At 41.0% G+C, this 19,947-nt stretch overlaps 1 protein-coding gene across 1 annotated transcript; it reads left to right on the top strand.

The window, feature by feature from the left end:
* Positions 1–1,255: 1,255 nt before the first annotated feature.
* LOC307250810 (NAD-dependent protein deacetylase sirtuin-3) lies at positions 1,256–19,944 on the top strand. The gene is made up of 8 exons (XM_080028021.1): positions 1,256–1,370; positions 8,326–8,550; positions 10,112–10,330; positions 10,437–10,669; positions 18,327–18,427; positions 18,522–18,683; positions 18,773–18,985; positions 19,436–19,944. Exons 2-8 carry the CDS (start codon positions 8,336–8,338, stop codon positions 19,634–19,636), a joined length of 1,344 nt encoding a protein of 447 aa, XP_079884147.1. The 5' UTR covers positions 1,256–1,370; positions 8,326–8,335; the 3' UTR covers positions 19,637–19,944.
* Positions 19,945–19,947: the final 3 nt, after the last annotated feature.

The raw sequence follows: 19,947 nt of genomic DNA, 5'->3' as shown, positions 1-19,947 counted from the left end.
TGAATTACCAAAACAGACAACGCGGTCAACTGATCCCGGGCTTCAGAGCCCCATATTTATTGTAGCCTATGTCAGTTGATTTGTTTGGGAAATTAATCACCTTAAACCTGCAGTGTAGAATTTTGAGATTTTTTTCATAGCAGACTTGGTAGAAAATAATTATAATATCCGTAAGTACGTTTAATTTAGTGCATATTAGCTGACATTTTTTTTTAGATTTTTTTTCCCCCCTTAGAAAGGGTCTCTTATATCTCCATATTTCTCCATACCTTTTGGACCAAGGCATGGGCGCCTCCATGTTGAAAGCGTCATAGTTCGAATGTCATCAGGTGCATTGTTTAGAATTGTTCTTGTCCTTGAAGGCCACTGTAGCTTCTGTTATTATTCGAAAGGGGTGGGGTTACCCAGGGAGCGTTGCATTATAGAACTTTCTTGATGATGTCATATTACCTTATAGGTCCATGCATATTACACACTGCACCTTTAATGCGCCTTATAATCTGAAATGATTAGAGTTATCAAGAGGGAGCTGCATTACAACCGGAAACCATATAGCCTAATGTAAAAGAATAACAACCTTTCTGGATTTATTACCTGTTTAATATAGGAGTCCTGAGGTGCATGGTAAATCATCAAAAAATCAAAAATATGTGTTTAATGTGTTGATTCATTTGTATTGATTACTTTTACTTATCTATCTATCTATCTATCTATCTATCTATCTATCTATCTATCTATCTATCTATCTATCTATCTATCTATCTATCTATCTATCTATCAAAGTAAAGGCATGCAAAACGTCAAATGCAAATAGATTGGCTGGAAATATCGAATAACAAGTCAGCAATATAGTAGCATAGGCAATTGTTTTGCACTTAGGAACTGCTGTCCTTTCTACATGGAAAAAATGTAACTAGGAGGTAGGTAGCCCAAACCCATTTTTCACACAAACAGTCTCATAAAACAGGCAACCACAAAAAAAAATGCAATAAGAGTGGCATCAGGTGCCTATGTTTGAAATTGTAGAGCGGAAATACAGCCCCACGTGACCCCAGCTCTGTTTCCCGCGCCTGTATTCGTACTGACTTTTTTGATGCCAGACGTAAACAGCAGCAGAATGACAGATCTCTCCTTTCAAACTTAACTTTGCAGGCTGCTTGTACAAAAAGCGCCTGTGTTTCAAGATAAGGGGATCTTTACTATTTATGTATTAGATGTTTGATGTTAATTCGTTGGTTATTACAAACTGAAGAGCTAGTATTTAGAAGAAGCGAGAAAACGTACCGCGCGGCCAAGTGTCTGCTGTCTGACTCAGGTCTATCTTCGCCGTGTGTGCAGCTTTCAAAAGGTTCCGCCGTCTGGAGAGACAGGTAGATAATGAAAATAATGGCAAATTTTGACCCCCTCTAAAAATGAGTAGTAGTATTAAGGTTTTTGGTGATATGAATAACATTTTGCATAGAAATTACTTCCTGCTGAGTAGGGTGGTCCAGCTCTAAACCACAGTTTAAAAGAAATGCTCTGGTAGGCCTATATATTTTACTCAATAGGAACCACACATTAGTGTGTGTTCAACAGCAGCTGGGAAAGTAATTATTTGTGTGTGTTTTTGTGTGAAATTAAAGTCTACTTTAGATGTTGAATACTTTATAGGCCTACTGAGTCTATTTACCACCTGACAATCTTCAGTCTGAGAGAAGACTAATTTAGTTTTTAGTTTAATTTTTCATCATCACAATGGTTCAAAAGTCAATCATGGTTATAGAGCTTATGCAATTTACACAAGTGTGATTTGGGATTGTAAAGCCTCAAGGTCTCATGCTACACTTGAGAATTAATACAGCTTTTGTCCATGTGCTTAAACTTTTGTAATTAATAGGCTAGTGTTTGCTATTTCATAGAGAGGAGAAGTCTATCTACAAACAGTGTTGTTATGTATTTAAAAAAAGACTGCTGTGGATCTTTGATATGTCTGGATCCAGGACTGCAGATACTCAGATGCAGTCGGTAGCACCTCTGTGTTTCGAATTAAAGGTGGAGTCAGCGATTCTGGAGAATGCTTGTTGTTTAAATCACTTTTTGTCAAAATCAGTGAATATCCCATCATAATTCACTACCTTTCCATACTATGTGTGAGTTAAAAAAAGATTCAATGACAATACACAGCCTATGCTCTGTAAACGGACATGTTGATAGCTAGCTATATAAACGATTTAGCCATGTCTTACATCTTTTTCCTGTATTATTTGCTGATGACACTAATCTCATAGCAACTCATAATGACTTTAATTATTTGATTGACTGTGTGAATGATGAATTATGCTCTATTGCCAAATGGTTTCTAATAAATAAATTAACACTTAATGTGAAGAAATGTAACTTTGTGATCTTTTGCAACATAAACAAGTCTTACCCCAAAGAACAAGCAAAAGTACTTAATAACGGATCAGAAATTATGCAAGTTAAGGCTACCAAATTTTTGGGAATTCTAGTTGACGAAAGACTTAACTGGTCAAATCACATAGACCTGGTTTGCAAAAGGTCCACGAAGATGATGGGCATATTAAGGAAAGTTTGTCCTTTAATTAATCCTTCTGCCCATTTAACTTTAAACTATAGTTTTTTGTTTCCTTTCCTGAATTACTGTAATCTGGTCTGGGCAGCTTCATATCCCAACCATCTCAAAAAATTATGTATTATTCAGAAGTGATTTTTAAGATTCATCTCACATTCAAACAGATATGCTCCGTCAGCACCACTTTTTATACATTTTTGTATTTTTCCAATTCACAAATTGAATATCTATCACATATGTTTATTCATTCACAAGTTTATTTACAGAAACCAAGATCTCCCGGAAAGCTTTCAGACTTTGTTTACTTATTCATTTAACATACATTCACATCGCACTAGACAGAGCAACAATAACAACTTATCTTTACCCTTTTCCCGCACATCACATCATCAATTTAGTATATATTATAGAGGCCCGGCTTTATGGAATGTTTACCTCACCTTTTAAGATCCATATCATCCCACTTACTCTTTAAAAAGCAGCTTAAAAAACATCTTATCTTTTTGTGAATCTTCTAATCACCTCCTGTCCTCTCCATTGCTTTTTTCTTTTTCTTTCTAATTTTTTCATTATCCTTTTCCATCTAATTTTGATTATTTTGAGTATATATGTACTTGTCTCCTTAATTTCTAGAGTTTATTTGTTAGCCTGAATATGAATTCATTGTGATATTGATAGGGGTGGAACTCTGTACAAGCACATTGGGCTTCGTTCCCTCCTTGCACCATTAATTGTTAATGTGTGCTAAATAAATAAACTAAACTAAACGATGGGCCCCTTTGTTTACATAGCCCTATGTTTACATGCCAGTTTACAGAACAAAGGCGGTGTATAAACACCATTTTATTTTCGAGTGCACAGGTAGCAAATCATAAGGAAATGTACACTGATTTTGACAAAGTGACAACATTAAAAAGGGTCAGTAGTTTTCTACCTGCTTCCACAGTGAAACAGTCAAAGTTGTATTTTGTTTGTTTGTGGAGCAGTTAACTAACCTATATCCATGAATGGTGCCATATTATCCCTGTTTTCCAATACACATACTTCCCTACTATTTAGTATGCCAGGAAAAGATTTAGGATGTCCCAATACATGCACTTCAATTGTAGTATGCTGAAAATACATAAATGCCCCACTAACTCCAATAGCATTTTGCAGTATTCATCTTTATCTTTGACATTTCTTGAAATAATGAAAAAAAATCTTCCTTCTCTGTTTTTTTTTCTCCTGTAGGTGTACGTATGTAGTGTAAAAAAGAAAAAGGTTGCGTTCCGAATCGCATACTCTTTTTTTTTCTATTCTACATACTACATCCGACGATAAAAAGAATCTAGTTAGGATGCAGTAGGCATACTATTGGGACATACTTTACTCTCTTATTTCATCATAACATTGCGCCTTGATCTTGCCTCTTGCTTTTATATCCGTCGCATCCCCGTTTGTTTTCATATGGAGGCTTCGTCGATGTTACGTCACTTCACGTGCTCACTGGATTGTGGGTCAGAATCGCCCAAATAGGATGCACTTTTCAACACTAACAATCTTGGCCGCATGAAGTAGGACATCCGGGTACTTCTAACCATCCTAAATCTGGCCATACGAATCGGGACATCCTAAATCTTTTTTCTACATACTATATAGTAGAAAGTATGCGATTCGGAACGCAACCAAAGTATGTGAATTGGAATGCAGGGTATGAGTCAGTGTGGATTCTTATTTTCTTCAGGGATGTTTTTCACATGTAATTTGATTGAGGTTCCAGCAGGTGCCAGTGTAGCCACACGTGTCAGCTCATCTTTTTTGAGGACCTGAATTCATTCAGACTCAGGCAGAAATGAAAAAAGCTCTGCACATTCAAAATCCTGAGTTGGTCACACATAGTTACATACACAGTTTGATGTTGGTGTTCATTTACAACATGCCCTGCTAATGGGTAAGGTAATGGCCCATTTTATCTTAAAAAAAGGGTTGAAACTTTTGGTTAGACTTTTATCTGTAAGCAGCCTTTGATAAGTTTGCAACCAACAGTGAAAACACAACTGGAGAATGTTAAGTAGATAAATAAGTGATAATTTAATTTATAGAAAAATATTACTAGTTGGAGCCATAATTTTAATTTTAAAAGGAATTTGATTTAAAATCCCAATCAAGAGGCCAGACTGCCTGTGGTGGAAAAATTATTCAAAATTTAAGACAAGTAGCTAAATGTACCTAAAGTGTAAGTACCCTCTTAATGGGCTGAATATAATTTTCAGGGTTATAGTGTTAAATATTTTATGAATGGACAATTTATAACTGACACATTGATATGTAAACAGCATTTTAATGTTGTATTTGAATAACAATTGTTTAGTGTTTAATAAGAATATTTAACTTTCGAAATGGAGTAGAAAGTATCTTTAAAATTCTAAGACTTTACTCTACTACAATAACTGCTACTACTTATTTGAGGAAATGTACGCAGTTACTTTTCACCACTGGTGACTGGAGAAACCAATGCACATTTGGCTGGTAAGAGTGAGGTTTCCTGATGAGTCTTATTAACCAAAGCACAAAAAAAAGAAAATAATAAAGTTGAAAGAAATATTCTAATCTATATTATACTATACAGTGTTTCCCCTAGAATTTCTTTAGGCCCGGTGGTAAGAGCTGATAAAGAGTATGCGCGCCGCGTGCGTACCAAATTTCTAGAAGAAATTGACCAAAACGAACCCCATTTGGGATGAGCCTCTTTTGACAGAAAAGAGGCAAAAAAAATGAGGGCATAGGGTTATACTTTCACATTCATTGTGTTTGTACATGTAGTGTTTCTCAAAGGATTTTTAGATCCTGCTGGGTGAGAATGGACCTTCTAGTGGTGTCTGGGGGCATGCCCCTGCAGAAGAAACCTTATCCTTTTAAAGTTAAATGCATCAATCTAGTGCACTTTGAGAGGTGAAATCTGTTTAATTCTGTGCTCTGTAAACAACTGTCATATGTCCTGCCTATAACAATTTTCTGTAATAATTTGGAGACACAAGCCATGTAAACTATTGAAGAAAAACACGTGGATTTCAATTAAAAACAATAAACACTAAGATCTAATATAGACAGGTCCTGTCTAGTACTCATTTCTGGAATAATCTGAATCACCTCACCTTGAAGCTAGCCTATTGAAAACATTTATTTATATTTTTTTATGCAAATAGCCTTGTTGAAAATAAATGAATTAACAAAGGCTACACATCATGATTAGCCTATCAACATGCGCTACATAAGGCAAATTCCCTATTCCGACCATTATATTTCATCTAGCCTATTTCTCAATTTAAAACATAAAAATAAAGTAGGCCCCGCCAGGCCTGTATAATGCTAGGGGAAACACTGTTATACACTATATTAAATTCAGTTGTTTTTCTACCTCACATCGCTGTGGCATGTTAGACATCTATCATCATCTATCACTGAGCAGTTAAGTGTTGTTGTTTTGACACAAACTTTTTTTTTTCCTGCTGGTGTTCGTTTTTTGGTCCTCAGCCTCTACAGCTGTGAAAAGGATTATCCATTGGCCCGATTGTTTCGGGGGTGATACTGAGCACTGAGGTGTGCCCAGTGTTGTAGGACTGTCCTAATTAGATAACTGTAACCCTCATGAAAGCAGCTACACTCCTGGTGGTCTGGTACTCGGACACACTGGGCTCTGCTTTTCGACTGCGAGAACAAGCAGTGTGAAAGGAATAACAAGGGGCGAGGGGTGGGGATTTCAAATCCCTTTAAGCCTTTTGTCATTTATACAGGGATTTATTAAATTAGTCATTAAAGAATAATAACAACATTTGTGGCACAATTACACGATTACATATTTATCATTGAAAGAGATTTAACATTTGGAACACTGAAATGCAGTTTGATCACATACAAATATCACTTTAGTGCACCTGTGCATGGGACGTTTTCCAAAATGTTTGATATTTAAAAAGAAAAGAAAAACACTATTATTTTAACTTGTTTCAGGGTGTTGCTGAAGTGTCATCCATTCAGTCAACATTACCCTTTTGCTGCCCTGTTTTTCCTGCTTGTGTGACCTGTTGCCTCCACCTCACCATAGATTTCTCAGACCACTCTTGAGTCCATGTTCCAATGAGCTTGCATGTTCAAGTTTCTCCTCTTCTTCTGCATTTTCCCATGGTTCAAGTTAAATGTAGTAAAACTATAAAATCGTTTGAGCTTTATCCGTTGGCCTTAGTGACTCTTCACTCACTTTTTTTCAGGTTAACCACTTTTTTGTGCACAGTGTTTTTTACTGCACTGCATGTGCAATTATTGTCCAGATCTGATCATGTGTATGCACTGGTTCTGCCACTGCACTGCAGTGTCTGTGTTTGAGACCTTAATAACTGGGCCAGTGATTTATTGCCTGGACTCAGCGGAGTATTTTTAAGAGAGGAGCCCCAGACAAAGGCAGAGACCCGCTGTTTTTAATAGTTCTTTAGGATGTGCGAGGGGGGGAGAAACCACATTTGTAACGTGGGGGCTTCAGCCATTAAAGAGGCAAAGTGAAAGAAGATTGAGTGTCTAAATGAAAAGTAGTTTGGAGAATGGCTGAGATTTTTTAAGATGGTAAAACATTTTTTTTTGTAGAAACCAAAGTATATCAGTTTTTATCTGGGTAACTAATTCTCTTTCAGAGTTAATACATTCAGAATACATCGTCCTGTATCTTTATATTTTCAACGGCTGTTAATTTCTGTCTGTGCCATCGGTGACCCTCCTCAGCTCCTCTCCCGTCCCATCCGGAGGGCGATAGGCGATAAGGTGCTGCCGGAGAAAAGCCCATCTTATCTCCCGGCTGCCCTATGAGGCAGTCATGTTTTATGGGTTGTAGCTCTTTTGTTTGTGCGTTCACACTACCTCTCCCTGATCACTCACACTCATTCCTCATGCAAGTTGTTTGAAGGCCTTCAATAGCTTAGGAAAAGAAGCCCCAACCCTCCTCCTCCTCCTCCTCCTCTTCTTCTTCTTCTTCTTCTTCTACTCCTCTGTTCCCTCTTTATTGAATACCGCCTCAGTATCATTTATCTCTGCTCTCCCCTCCCCTGCTCATTTTCCCTTAAGGGGACCGTTAGGGGGCATCCTCTTTTCCCCCCCAGCTGGGTTTGTTGACACACAGTCAATCTACGTTGCCTTTCACCTCTTCCATCCCTCTTTTTAACTCTCACACCCCCACCACTGGGCTCTACCCTCTGCTTTCCTCAAACAGTAAAGTTGCCACAGCTGTGGACTGTATTAGCATAGCTGCTGAGGAGCAGGGGTGGGTGGGTGGGACTAAATATATTGCAGCCATTACCTTTTGTTCAACAGTTTGACAGTTTTAAACATTTCAGCTTCTCTCTGTGCAAAGGGAGCAAAGAGAAAAGCATGCCACGGTGTAACAGCTTTTTAAATATGGGAAACAGAAGATGGAGGGAAAGAAAATGGAAACCAGTCAACAAGTCAATATCTCATTAGTGTAGTAAGTAAGAAAGGAAAAAAAGGAGATTAAATGAAAATGTTCTAGAAAATAAACGAGCAATCAAGTTCCTATTTTCCATTTCACGCAGTAATAAATAAAACATTGTTTTCAAGTCTGAAATTCAAATGTCATTCGGACAAATGTTGCTTTGAGCTGATAGCACATAGGAACGGACACTTGTTCCGCAGCTCATAAACAGTGATTGATGTTTGATTTAAGCTGAATGTTTTTTTTTCTTCTTGTTCTTTCTGCTGTCAAGAGGTGTTGGAATGAACAGGTCCAGGCCCAGTGGGGATAGAAATGCCGCCCAGGCTCCGGTCACCAGGTTGACCCGTAGCTCCCAGGCCAGGCACAGCAACCCCGCAGAGAGCCGGGACTCGGGTCGGGGTCCATATGGCAAACAACGAAAGAAGCAGACGGACTCCGCTTTGGCCCAGGACCTGAGTCAGATGAGTGTGAGCGGACGAGGAACACTACCAACAATGTGAGAACATTTTAAAAAACAGTTTTAATTTTATATATAGGGGAGAACGGGGTAATCTGAGCCACTTTTTACATTTGCTCCCCTTTAAGGGAGCTAAAATGATTTATCACTCAAATTGACACATTTCCCATTAATTCAGGATGTTTCCTAGAAATGGGCATTAGCAGAATTTTTTCAAGACAAAGGGCAGTGAAAATATGATTGTTTTAAAAAAAGTTGTCATGTGGCTCACTTTACCCCAGCTGTGGGGTAAAGTGATCCACTTACTTTTTCCACTCTGAAACTACCATAACAACACATAATGTAACAGTAAGAATCCTGAAAGCTAGCCACACATTCCAGAACTAATGTCGGACTAGTAAAATAATGATGGGGTTTGGTCAATTAAGCAAAGTAAATTTTCTAAACACTTGAAAGTAACTCTGAACAAAATCAAATACAACATATTATAATTCAAAAGGTTTTAATAAGATTCAAATGAAAGATAGAACCAGTTAGATTAGAACACAGTCTGGGGGTCAGAACACAGGACCCTTAGAGCCAGCTAGTGTCTGAGGGTCAAAGCATAGGAAAAGAACCAGCGAGAACAGCCTGGGACTCAGAACACAGGAGAAGACACAACTGGATTATAACATCAGCCTGTCATACTCTATAACTAGGCCTACTCTACATTCCAGCCCTGAAGGTTACAGGGAAAGATGAGAAGGTGCTCTTTCCGTGTGGTTGCCCCAGGTCGTCTTCCTGGTGTATTTCCTTGGCATGATGGCTTTTCTACAATGTGTATGACATTAAAATAAAACATATGTTATGTAATATTACATTAAAATATGTTTAAGACTACATTTAATTTGTGCCTCGTGGTGGGGGAAAGTGAGACAGTGGCTCACTTTCCCCCACAGCATTTGGCTCACTTTCCCCCACCACCACAATTTGAGAAAAAACTACCTCTCTTAGCATTTCAGGCTAATCTTCAGTTATCAGCATCACATGGTTTCATATGTTGGTAATTCATCAACACGTATGATAGAAGTTTTTCTACGTGAATACATTTGCTTTGGCACAATAGATGATTAAGTTGACAGCAAGAAAATGTACTTTTACATGCAAAATACCTATTTTGGTGAAAAAAACATGCTTACCACAGCACCATGTGGTCCTCTCTTTCAGGGCCAAGGGGAAATGAGAGGGGCTTGAAAACATATATCTCACATGACCACAAATGTTTTCCGTTGCCTAGATACAGGGGGTGGCTCACATTACCCGATGCCTCAGATTCCCCCGTTCTCCCCTATATATATTTTTTTATGAAAAAAAATAATAATTTATAGCTCTTTTAGCTAATTTCAGCTCATCAATCAAACATAGGGACATGATTCATGAATCAGAGCAATCCTGAGTTATCAGGATCAGAGGTTCACAAACATGTATGTTACTCTATATATTAAAAGTGATCCCAGTACATGAGGTTAGAAGGAATTAACTGACTAATTACATCTGAACAGAAGAGGTTAATGAAGAGAGTCATGTTGTAGCCGTATGAAATATTACGTCATATCTCCAGTAAAGGACAGCAGTTCAAAGGCAGCAGTGACCCTGTTCAGGATGGTCAGTCTTGTGGGTCCAGGTCTGATCAGGGCTGTCCGTCTGTGGTTCCTACTAAGTCCTCAGCCCGAGTTGGACTAACCTCGGTGGCTCGGCTGGTGAAGCTCGGCCGCTGTAAGAATGTGGTGGTGGTGGCCGGAGCAGGAATCAGCACAGCCAGCGGCATCCCAGACTTCAGGTTGGTGTCTGTGGGTTATCGAGATATTAAACACTAAATAAAATGATGATTAAGATTCTGTTCAATAATGTGTAGAATGTACATGTAAAAAAAGTTTGATTCTCAGAACTCCAGGAACAGGTCTTTACGCCAACTTGGAGAAATACAACCTCCCTTACCCAGAAGCCATGTTCAACATTGACTACTTTTCCAACGACCCCCAGCCATTCTTCTCCCTGGCCAGAGCTCTGTATCCTGGCAGCCACCGACCCAACTACATACACTACTTCATCCGTATGCTTCATCACAAAGGCATGCTGCTGCGGATGTACACGCAGAACATCGATGGACTAGAGAAACGTGAGTGACATAAGTGAAACAATAAATGTTTTAATGTAGATCCAAATGCATAACCAATCATTGAATTACTTCTCTACAAGCATTGACACAATAATTTCTGTTTGGTTATATCCATGTAAAAATACCATATACAGGTCCTTCTCATATAATTAGCATATTGTGATAAAGTTGATTATTTTCCATAATGTAATGATAATAATTGAACTTTCATATATTTTAGATTCATTGCACACCAACTGAAATATTTCAGGTCTTTTGTTGTTTTAATACTGATGATTTTGGCATACAGCTCATGAAAACCCCAAATTCCTATCTAAAAAAAATAGCATATCATGAAAAGGTACTCTAAACAAGCTCTTAACCTAATCATCTGAATCAACTAATTAACTCTAAACACCTGCAAAAGATTCCTGAGGCTTTTAAAAACTCCCAGCCTGGTTCATTACTCAAAACCGCAATCATGGGTAAGACTGCCGACCTGACTGCTGTCCAGAAGGCCATCATTGACACCCTCAAGCAAGAGGGTAAGACACAGAAAGACATTTCTGAGCGAATAGGCTGTTCCCAGAGTGCTGTATCAAGGCACCTCAGTGGGAAGTCTGTGGGAAGGAAAAAGTGTGGCAGAAAACGCTGCACAACCAGAAGAGGTGACCGGACCATAAGGAGGATTGTGGAGAAGGGCCGATTCCAGACCTTGGGGGACCTGCGGAAGCAGTGGACTGAGTCTGGAGTAGAAACATCCAGAGCCACCGTGCACAGGCGTGTGCAGGAAATGGGCTACAGGTGCCGCATTCCCCAGGTCAAGCCACTTTTGAACCAGAAACAGCGGCAGAAGCGCCTGACCTGGGCTACAGAGAAGCAGCACTGGACTGTTGCTCAGTGGTCCAAAGTACTTTTTTCGGATGAAAGCAAATTTTGCATGTCATTCGGAAATCAAGGTGCCAGAGTCTGGAGGAAGACTGGGGAGAAGGAAATGCCAAAATGCCTGAAATCCAGTGTCAAGTACCCACAGTCAGTGATGGTCTGGGGTGCCATGTCAGCTGCTGGTGTTGGTCCACTGTGTTTTATTAAAGGCAGGGTCAATGCAGCTAGCTATCAGGAGATTTTGGAGCACTTCATGCTTCCATCTGCTGAAAAGCTTTATGGAGATGAAGATTTCATTTTTCAAGACCTGGCACCTGCTCACAGTGCCAACACCACTGGTAAATGGTTTACTGACCATGGTATTACTGTGCTCAATTGGCCTGCCAACTCTCCTGACCTGAACCCCATAGAGAATCTGTGGGATATTGGGAAGAGGAAGTTGAGAGACACCAGACCCAACACTGTGGATGAGCTTAAGGCCGCTATCGAAGCATCCTGGGCCTCCATAACACCTCAGCAGTGCCACAGGCTGATTGCCTCCATGCCACGCCGCATTGAAGCAGTCCTTCTGCGAAAGGATTCCCGACCAAGTATTGAGTGCATAACTGAACATAATTATTTGAAGGTTGACTTTTTTGTAATAAAAACACTTTTCTTTTATTGGTCGGATGAAATATGCTAATTTTTTGAGATAGGAATTTGGGGTTTTCATGAGCTGTATGCCAAAATCATCAGTATTAAAACAACAAAAGACCTGAAATATTTCAGTTGGTGTGCATTGAATCTAAAATATATGAAAGTTCAATTATTATCATTACATTATGGAAAATAATCAACTTTATCACAATATGCTAATTATATGAGAAGGACCTGTGTGTATATGTATATATATATATATATATATATATATATATATATATGTATATATATATATATATGTATATATATATATGTATGTATATATATATATATATATATATATGTATATATATATATGTATATATATATATATTTATATTAGGGCTGTCAAGCGATTAAAAAAATTCATCTAATTAATTAATTACAGGCTCTGTGATTAATTAATCTAAATTAATCGCATACTTATAGGACACTTGTATGCCTGTTTATAAACAACTGTATAGGCTACCGTTCGTCTCTCTCTCTCTCTCTCTCTCTCTCTCTCTCGCCATCTCTCGTAACTTCTGTCTCTCTCTCGCCGTCTCTCGTAACTTCTGTCTCTTCCCCTCAGCCAGGCTTCTACATTAAATACATTTAGGAACTAGGCTACTCACGCTGAAAAAAAAACACAAAAAAACGCAGGCTAAATCACGCGCACACTCACACACACACACACACAAAGGAAGAAAAAAGACAGGCATATGCTAGGAAGAGTGAGAGGGGGCTGGTGTCCGTTAGACGATCGCAACTAGCAAAAAGTGAGACACGGCGGAGAATAACATAAGACGTATTCCTACCTTCATGCTTATTTGCCCGGAGCAGCCCATAACGCATCCATAGAGCCCTCTCTGCTTCTTTCTTTACTCTTTAATCCCGTGCGGGTCGTGTCCGCAAGATACAGGTGCAGCTCCGCTATCGTTTCACCTCTTTTGCACCGGGTCAAAGGGCAATATAGAAGTGCGATTAATCTGCGTTAATTTTTTTCTGTGATTAATTAATCGAAATTAACGCGTTAATTTGACAGCCCTAGTAATTAGTTATAGTTACTCACTACTTGTTCCAAAAAGTAACTGAGTTAGTAACTGAATTACTTTATAATAGAAGTAACTAGTTACCAGAGAAAGTAACTATTTGCATTAGCCTACTGTAAAAAAAAAAGTTGCTAGGCCTATAGCAAATGTCAACAAATTTGGATTTTTCTGAGCAGTTTTCACAAGTCATTTGAAATGAGTAGAACAGACAGGTAGGCCTACTTGTAGGCTACATAACCTTCAATATTTATTGCACATCAACAGACAGCAAGAGGTGTATCCTGCACTTCAAGTATTTTGTTCTCAACAAAAGTAGTAGAGGAAACTGCTGAATGTATCGTGCTGATCTGCTATATCACTGGATTCACTTCAAGGGTGTCAGCTAAAACACCACTTAAGGCCAAAAACGTCTCATGCTTCAGTCTATGAAGCATGAGACGATGAGAGGAGGAGTAAGGATGTATCCTGTGTTTATTTCCTTCTTTAACATGCACAGCAGCATACATATCCCAGGAAAAGAACAATAGCAATATTCGGCTTGTGATGACACGCTAAACAGCTGTTGCAACCGGCGAATTTCGGCCGTTTAATAACGTGCATAAATTATAATTTATAGAGATCGGGAAACTCCATGCACTTACTCACAAGGGCGTGGCAAACAAACTCAGGGAGGAAACTCACGTTTCAACCGTGGATTGATAGGTGGTTACTGCGGCAACGTGCACGCTCACACAACAGAGAGAGAAAGAAAAAGAAACTTCACTAAACAGGCGCTCCGGCTGACTGACATGACGGCGCTAACTGACAGTTATAATGTCATCCACACAACTTAAAACACACCGGTCTCCTCACTAGCAGTTTGTGTAGTATGGAGCCAGGGGTGCGTTTGGATTACACAGTTTATTCAATCAATTAAAAGTAACGCACCGCTTTTAACGTTCAGTAACGATAACGGCGTTGTAACGACGGAAAAAGTAATTAGATTACCCCGTTACTGAAAAAAGAACGGCGTTATTTTAAACGGCGTTATTCCCAACACTGCCAGTTACTATAAGAAAACGACCATTCGGGTCAGTTACTGTAGAGATATGTCTGACATCTATGTTTTTCTTAATAATAATTGCCACACCGCGGGCTTTGCTAGAAAAAGTCGATTGAAATATCTGTCCTGCCCATCTGCAGCGCAGCCGGTTCTGCTCTGCTGGTCTAATGTGAGTTTCTTGGAGGAACACAATGTCAGCAGATAGAGATTTAAGATGGGAGAAAACCTTTGCTCGTTTAATTGGATGGCCCATGCCTCGCACGTTCCAGCTCACCATGGTAACCCCCCTGCTTGTATCATCATCCCCGGGTATCATACAAAGTTATACGCCAAAATACACATGCAGTGACACAGTAGTTTGTCCCAAACAAAAAGACAGTTAAACCACTAGAACAAAAACACATACAGCCCTCCCACCCTCCCCACTTTCCCAAACAAAGCGAGGGAAAATACCCTAAGGATAACCCACCCCCCACCCCCCAAACCCAATGTCCTCATCCCCAAACGACGAAGACGGCAGGTTGAATGTAGATTTAAACTTCCGTTGCATCTTGACAGAAAAAGAAAACGCTATCCTCTCTTCATGCAGAGAGGCTCTGAGCGTTCAAACAGAGCACCGTGGGTCCATATAAAACACAAATGAACACCACAATTGAGAAAAGTCACATATTTAGGCACTGTTTGCCTACCACATCCAGCCAATAAGCGAGGCTGACGAGAAAGAGAGAACATTTTTTTTAAATAAAATGGGGCATGGAACACACAGAGGATCAGTGCTCGACCACCGGGCGATGAGCAAAAACCTCAGCAGCCCGCAAAGGACACCTTGATCTGGATGTATATTAGTTTTAAAATAACTAGGCCTATATAATAAAATAAATTGGTTTAAACAAAATAAAACTCTGGGCGGCTGGATGGGGCCGGACAACAGTGATCGACAAAACGATGTGTAATAAACAAGAAAAAAAAACACATACACAACACAGCTCAGCTGGGGAACCCCATCAACGTTCAACACCAAAACAGTGTGGTATATAACAGTATCTTAAGGCCCGTGTGGGGATGGAGTTACGGTGACCAGATCCCAATTCACCAGATGTGGGACAAATACTACGTTTGTACGTTAAAAAACACTATCTTTAGATCGGCGCGCAGCAGTTAAGTTACTGTTAAACAAATAGAGCATTAAGGCTGCTGCTTCACAACAAAAGCATTTCACTGGAGTTGGATTTTATTTTGAAGCAACAGGAAAGTAAATGCTGAAGACGGCAGCACCTTCACAGAGCCCACTGAGCCCAGCAGCTCGACACAGACAAACGGAGACACACATACGCACATACACACAGACAAACGGAGAGACGCACACTCACACACACACACAAACGGAGACTGCCGTCTCAACACAGCTATCCGATAAATGCCAGATTATAAAACACGCATCCAAAAGGGGGGCTCACTGTCAATGACAATGCGGGACAACGTCTCAATTTGCGGTACGTACAAAGCGGGACATCTGGTCACCCTAGATGGAGTAGCCTAGATAAATGTTTAAAAAACAAAAACAACAACAACACCCCACACACGTCAGCTGGGAAAATATTCTTTAAGTGGCCAATATCTAGGGTAAAGTCTGTTTTTACCATACAGGATGAGAGAGTTCATTAGTCTGAAAATCCTCAGCGAGCAGAAAATTGAAAATCGTAAAAAGCCTGGGACCTTTGGGGCAGTCAAAGAATCTCCTCTCGTCGCCGTGGTCCACGGGCAGACGGGCAGGAAACAGAAGGGAAAAACTGACTTTCTTCTCGTATAGGCAGCGTTTCACACCGGCGAAGGACTCCCTCTTCTTAGCGATGTTGGCGGTCATGTCGGGGAAAAAGTAAACATTCTGTCCATGGTACCTGAGCTGCTGTGCATCCCTCTCTCGTCTCAGAACATGCTCCTTATCGCTGAAGTAGTGGAACCGGACGATAAAGACTCTAGGTCTGGACTCCCTGCCCTCCTCCACCGAGCGCGCTGGGCCAATGCGGTGAGCTCTATCCAGCACCGGCGGGGATGAAAAGAAGCCTGCGCCCAGGACCTCGTTGAAAAAGGTAGCCATGAACTTTACTGGGTCTGCTCCCTCGGTCTTCTCAGGGATTCCAATCACGCGTAGATTATTGCGACGTGACCGTGATTCCAAATCTTCGGTTTTAGCCAACAGCTGTGTATTCTCAGACTGCAAACGCGCACATGTCTGCTCGAGGGCGGTGATCCGGTCGCTGTGGGCCGACAGTGCTGTCTCCATGGCGGTTATCTTCAGGTTGAGCGAGTCGGTGGTCGACTTGACGGCATCTAAGGCAGCAGAAATGGGCCTCAGGGCTACTACTACCATTTTCATGGTTGTAGTAAGGGTTGTTGTTAGGTCGGATAGCAGCACGGCACGTAGCTTGTCTAGATCAGGCGGCAGGGAGTCGACTCCGCCATGACAGTCCGACCTCGTGGCTGCCTCTTTCTCTGGCGAATTCTGCCCTTTTTCCTTCTGCTTGCTGCGGCCCATCATCACCAAATAATAACAAAATCAATAACCAAGCAAGAAAAACGGCTTTCAGGTAGTGTGTGGTGTTATGATATATAAAAAAGCATTGAACGCCTGGGAGCCTCGGCGCAACACGTTCTTCTTCTTCACATGCTAAACCGGAAGTCTTCCTTTTCTTTCTCCCTCAGTTGTGTGAGCGTGCAAGACACGGTTGAGACGTGCTTTCCCTGCGTTTGTTTTGCATCACCTGTTTGAGTAAGTACATGGAGTTTCCCGATCGCTGTAATAAGTTCGGCTATAATTTATGCACGTTATTAAACGGTCGCGATTCGCTGGTCGCAGCAGCTGTTTAATGTGTGAACACGAGCGTATTGCTATTGTTCTTTTCCCGGGATCTGTATGCTGCTGTGCATGTTAAAGAAGGAAATAAACAGCGGATAAATCCTTACTCCTCGTCTCATGCTTCATATTCTGACATTTTGGGCGGTGTTTTGGCCGACACTTCTGAAGTAAAACTAGTGATATTGGCAGATCAGCACTGTTATGTACATCCACCAGTTTCCTCTACTACAATTTTGTTGTGTGAATGACACGGGATCTAGCAGCATTGTCATGGATGTATTGGGCACGTGCTGGTTGACGACGCAGCGGCCGCCTGCATTCATTTTGTGGAAGCCTCATCACTGCTTTATAACTGCTATACCGGTGACACGGTAGAGTGAAAATCCATATCTTAGCGCAACTTCATACCGGTTTACCTTCTATACCGTTTATACCGTACACCCCTAGCCTGGTCCAACCAGACCATCGTACTTCATTTCATTTGTACAGAAGGTCTGGAAGTGCTGTAATTGGCAAACGTTCACTCACTTGGAGGCGGGTGTCTGTTGAAGTTTAAAACTATTGGATCTGCCCAGTGCCACTCTGGATTAGCCAACCAATCGCATCACGTTTGGTCGTCACGTGTGTCATGAGCCGGCTTTTGACGGTGCGTTCCAGTTAGACAGGGAACTCGGAAATTTCCGACTTCACTACATATTGTAGTCTATGAATCTACCGGTATCTGGCAACAGTAACTTGTTAGAGCCTAACGTTTAGTTATTTGGACAAGAAAGGTTTTAGGCGTCCATACTTTCGCGAGCAGATGCACTGGAACACAGACAGGTCGGAACTCGGAACTACCAAGTCGGAAATCTCCTTCTTCCAAGTATAAAGGAACGCAGCATTCAACTGAAACTGGAGCGCGACTTCGACGTCATCGTTCTCAACCACTCGCTCTGTTCGCTGATTGGACGGCTGTAGATTCTCCGGAGAATCTGGGAAATGCACTCAGACTTGACTACTGAAGGGAAAATGAAATTTGGCCGGAAGTAGGCGGGCGGGCGGAGCCAGGCTAGTACACCCCTACTTGAAAGACTGAATTTCTTTTAGGGACTGGTTATAAAAGCTCTTGTTTGTTTCTTTTTTTTTGTTTTTGTCCTCGTTTACACTTTATGTCGTTATAATATCTATTAACTTTCTTCACAGTGTGTGGCATCCCAGAGGACAAACTTGTGGAAGCTCACGGTAGTTTTGCCACAGCTTCCTGTCATCTTTGCTATACTGCTTACCCTGCTGATGAGGCTAAGGTATGTCCGGTGCCATGTTTAAAAAAACATTTAAATTAAATACAATAATTGAGTGCGCTTCATTTAACGCTTCCTTCATATGTTTGTTTTGCAGCACGCCATAATGAATGACAACGTCCCAATATGCACATTCTGCGCTGCAACAGTCAAACCCGATGTGGTGTTTTTTGGAGAGGACCTTCCTCAGAACTATTTCCTCCACACTAAAGACTTCCCCAAAGCAGACCTGCTGATAATCATGGGCACTTCTTTACAGGTAAACATGGCTGTGTCGGTGTTGTACCTTTTGTCTGTAAATTAACCCTGAGCTGAGGTATATCTGAACAAAAATGGGATCTTTTTCAGATTGAGCCGTTTGCCAGCCTGGTGAATACGGTGCGCTCCACGGTGCCTCGTCTCCTCCTGAACAGACATGCTGTGGGTCCCTTTGAGAAGGACCCGCTGCGGAGGGGAGACCATGTGGAGCTGGGTGACCTGGAGGAGACTGTACGGAGGTTCGCTGAGATGCTCGGCTGGAACGAGGAGATTGAAGAGCTGATGAGGAGTCAGGAAACACTGGTAGGTTCCATCCTGTGCATCAGGCTTTCTCATACCTTCTTGCAGGTGTTTGCAAGTTTCTGTTTGGCTTCTATATTATACAAAGTAGGACAGTAGGGTACACAGAGCTGTGTCAGAATCCCAAAGGACAGAAAAACAAATGTTGAAAAAATTGATGCAGCAGAGACAGAGATATCGCTATATTCTTTTTTTTAACATTTGTCTCACTTCTGAAAACCTGCAGACTACATTACCCATAGAGCAACTCAACAGCTGACTGTGTTTATGGTTTTGGGTGTGTTACGCTAATGTAGCCTCGGACTGCACAGCTTACTCTGGAGCCACAAATGGCTTTTATGCAATCCCCCCCCCCCACAACAGGACAGAATTTGATGTGTAAACCCGTTAGAATTCCCCTACAGCTTTCTCTGGGCTTGATTTTTAAACATTTGAAACATTTACCCTCTGCAGAGCATGCCCACATTGATAAGCACCTGTCAGACAGTTAGCGGACAGACACCTTGCAACAGCATAGGAGCTTCAGAGCCTCCAGGTCGGATGGAGACATCCAGGTTCAGACCAGGAGCTCAAAGAGCAGCCAGCAGCGGCAGCGAGGAGACGGATTCTGAGACGGACAGCAAGGGCTCTGCATCGTCCAGCCTGAGCCACTGACGCTGCGGGTTTCACAAACAATGGCACTGGAATAATACGATACGGTTTCTTCTTCTCTCCTCCGTTCACATTAAGAATGTCGACTGTATACACAATCCTTTTAAATGTGGTTATTTCCTGGTTTTCTTTGAGTACATAGAAGGAAAAGTGCATCATCTTACCTAATCTTCACGTCATGCTCATGAATGTTCATATGTAAATCATCTCAAATATAGTTTATCAAGCTCAAGCCTATTTAATAACTTATAAGAGGGAGGGTCCAGCCAGAACACTAGTTGATATTTGAGCACTGTAACAAAGGTTGTAATGTT

Source organism: Ammodytes marinus (assembly GCF_949987685.1).
Source record: "Ammodytes marinus genome assembly, chromosome: 5".
In the NCBI taxonomy this organism is placed as follows: domain Eukaryota; kingdom Metazoa; phylum Chordata; class Actinopteri; order Uranoscopiformes; family Ammodytidae; genus Ammodytes; species Ammodytes marinus.
This window is presented reverse-complemented; position numbering and strand designations above follow the sequence as displayed.

Coding starts and splice junctions, on each gene's coding strand:
- LOC307250810 (XM_080028021.1), top strand. CDS start 8,336: ATGAACAGGTCCAGGCCCAGTGGGGATAGAAATGCCGCCCAGGCTCCG. Junction 10,670..18,326: donor CATCGATGGACTAGAGAAAC/GTGAGTGACATA, acceptor CTTTCTTCACAG/TGTGTGGCATCCCAGAGGAC. Junction 18,986..19,435: donor TGAGGAGTCAGGAAACACTG/GTAGGTTCCATC, acceptor TACCCTCTGCAG/AGCATGCCCACATTGATAAG.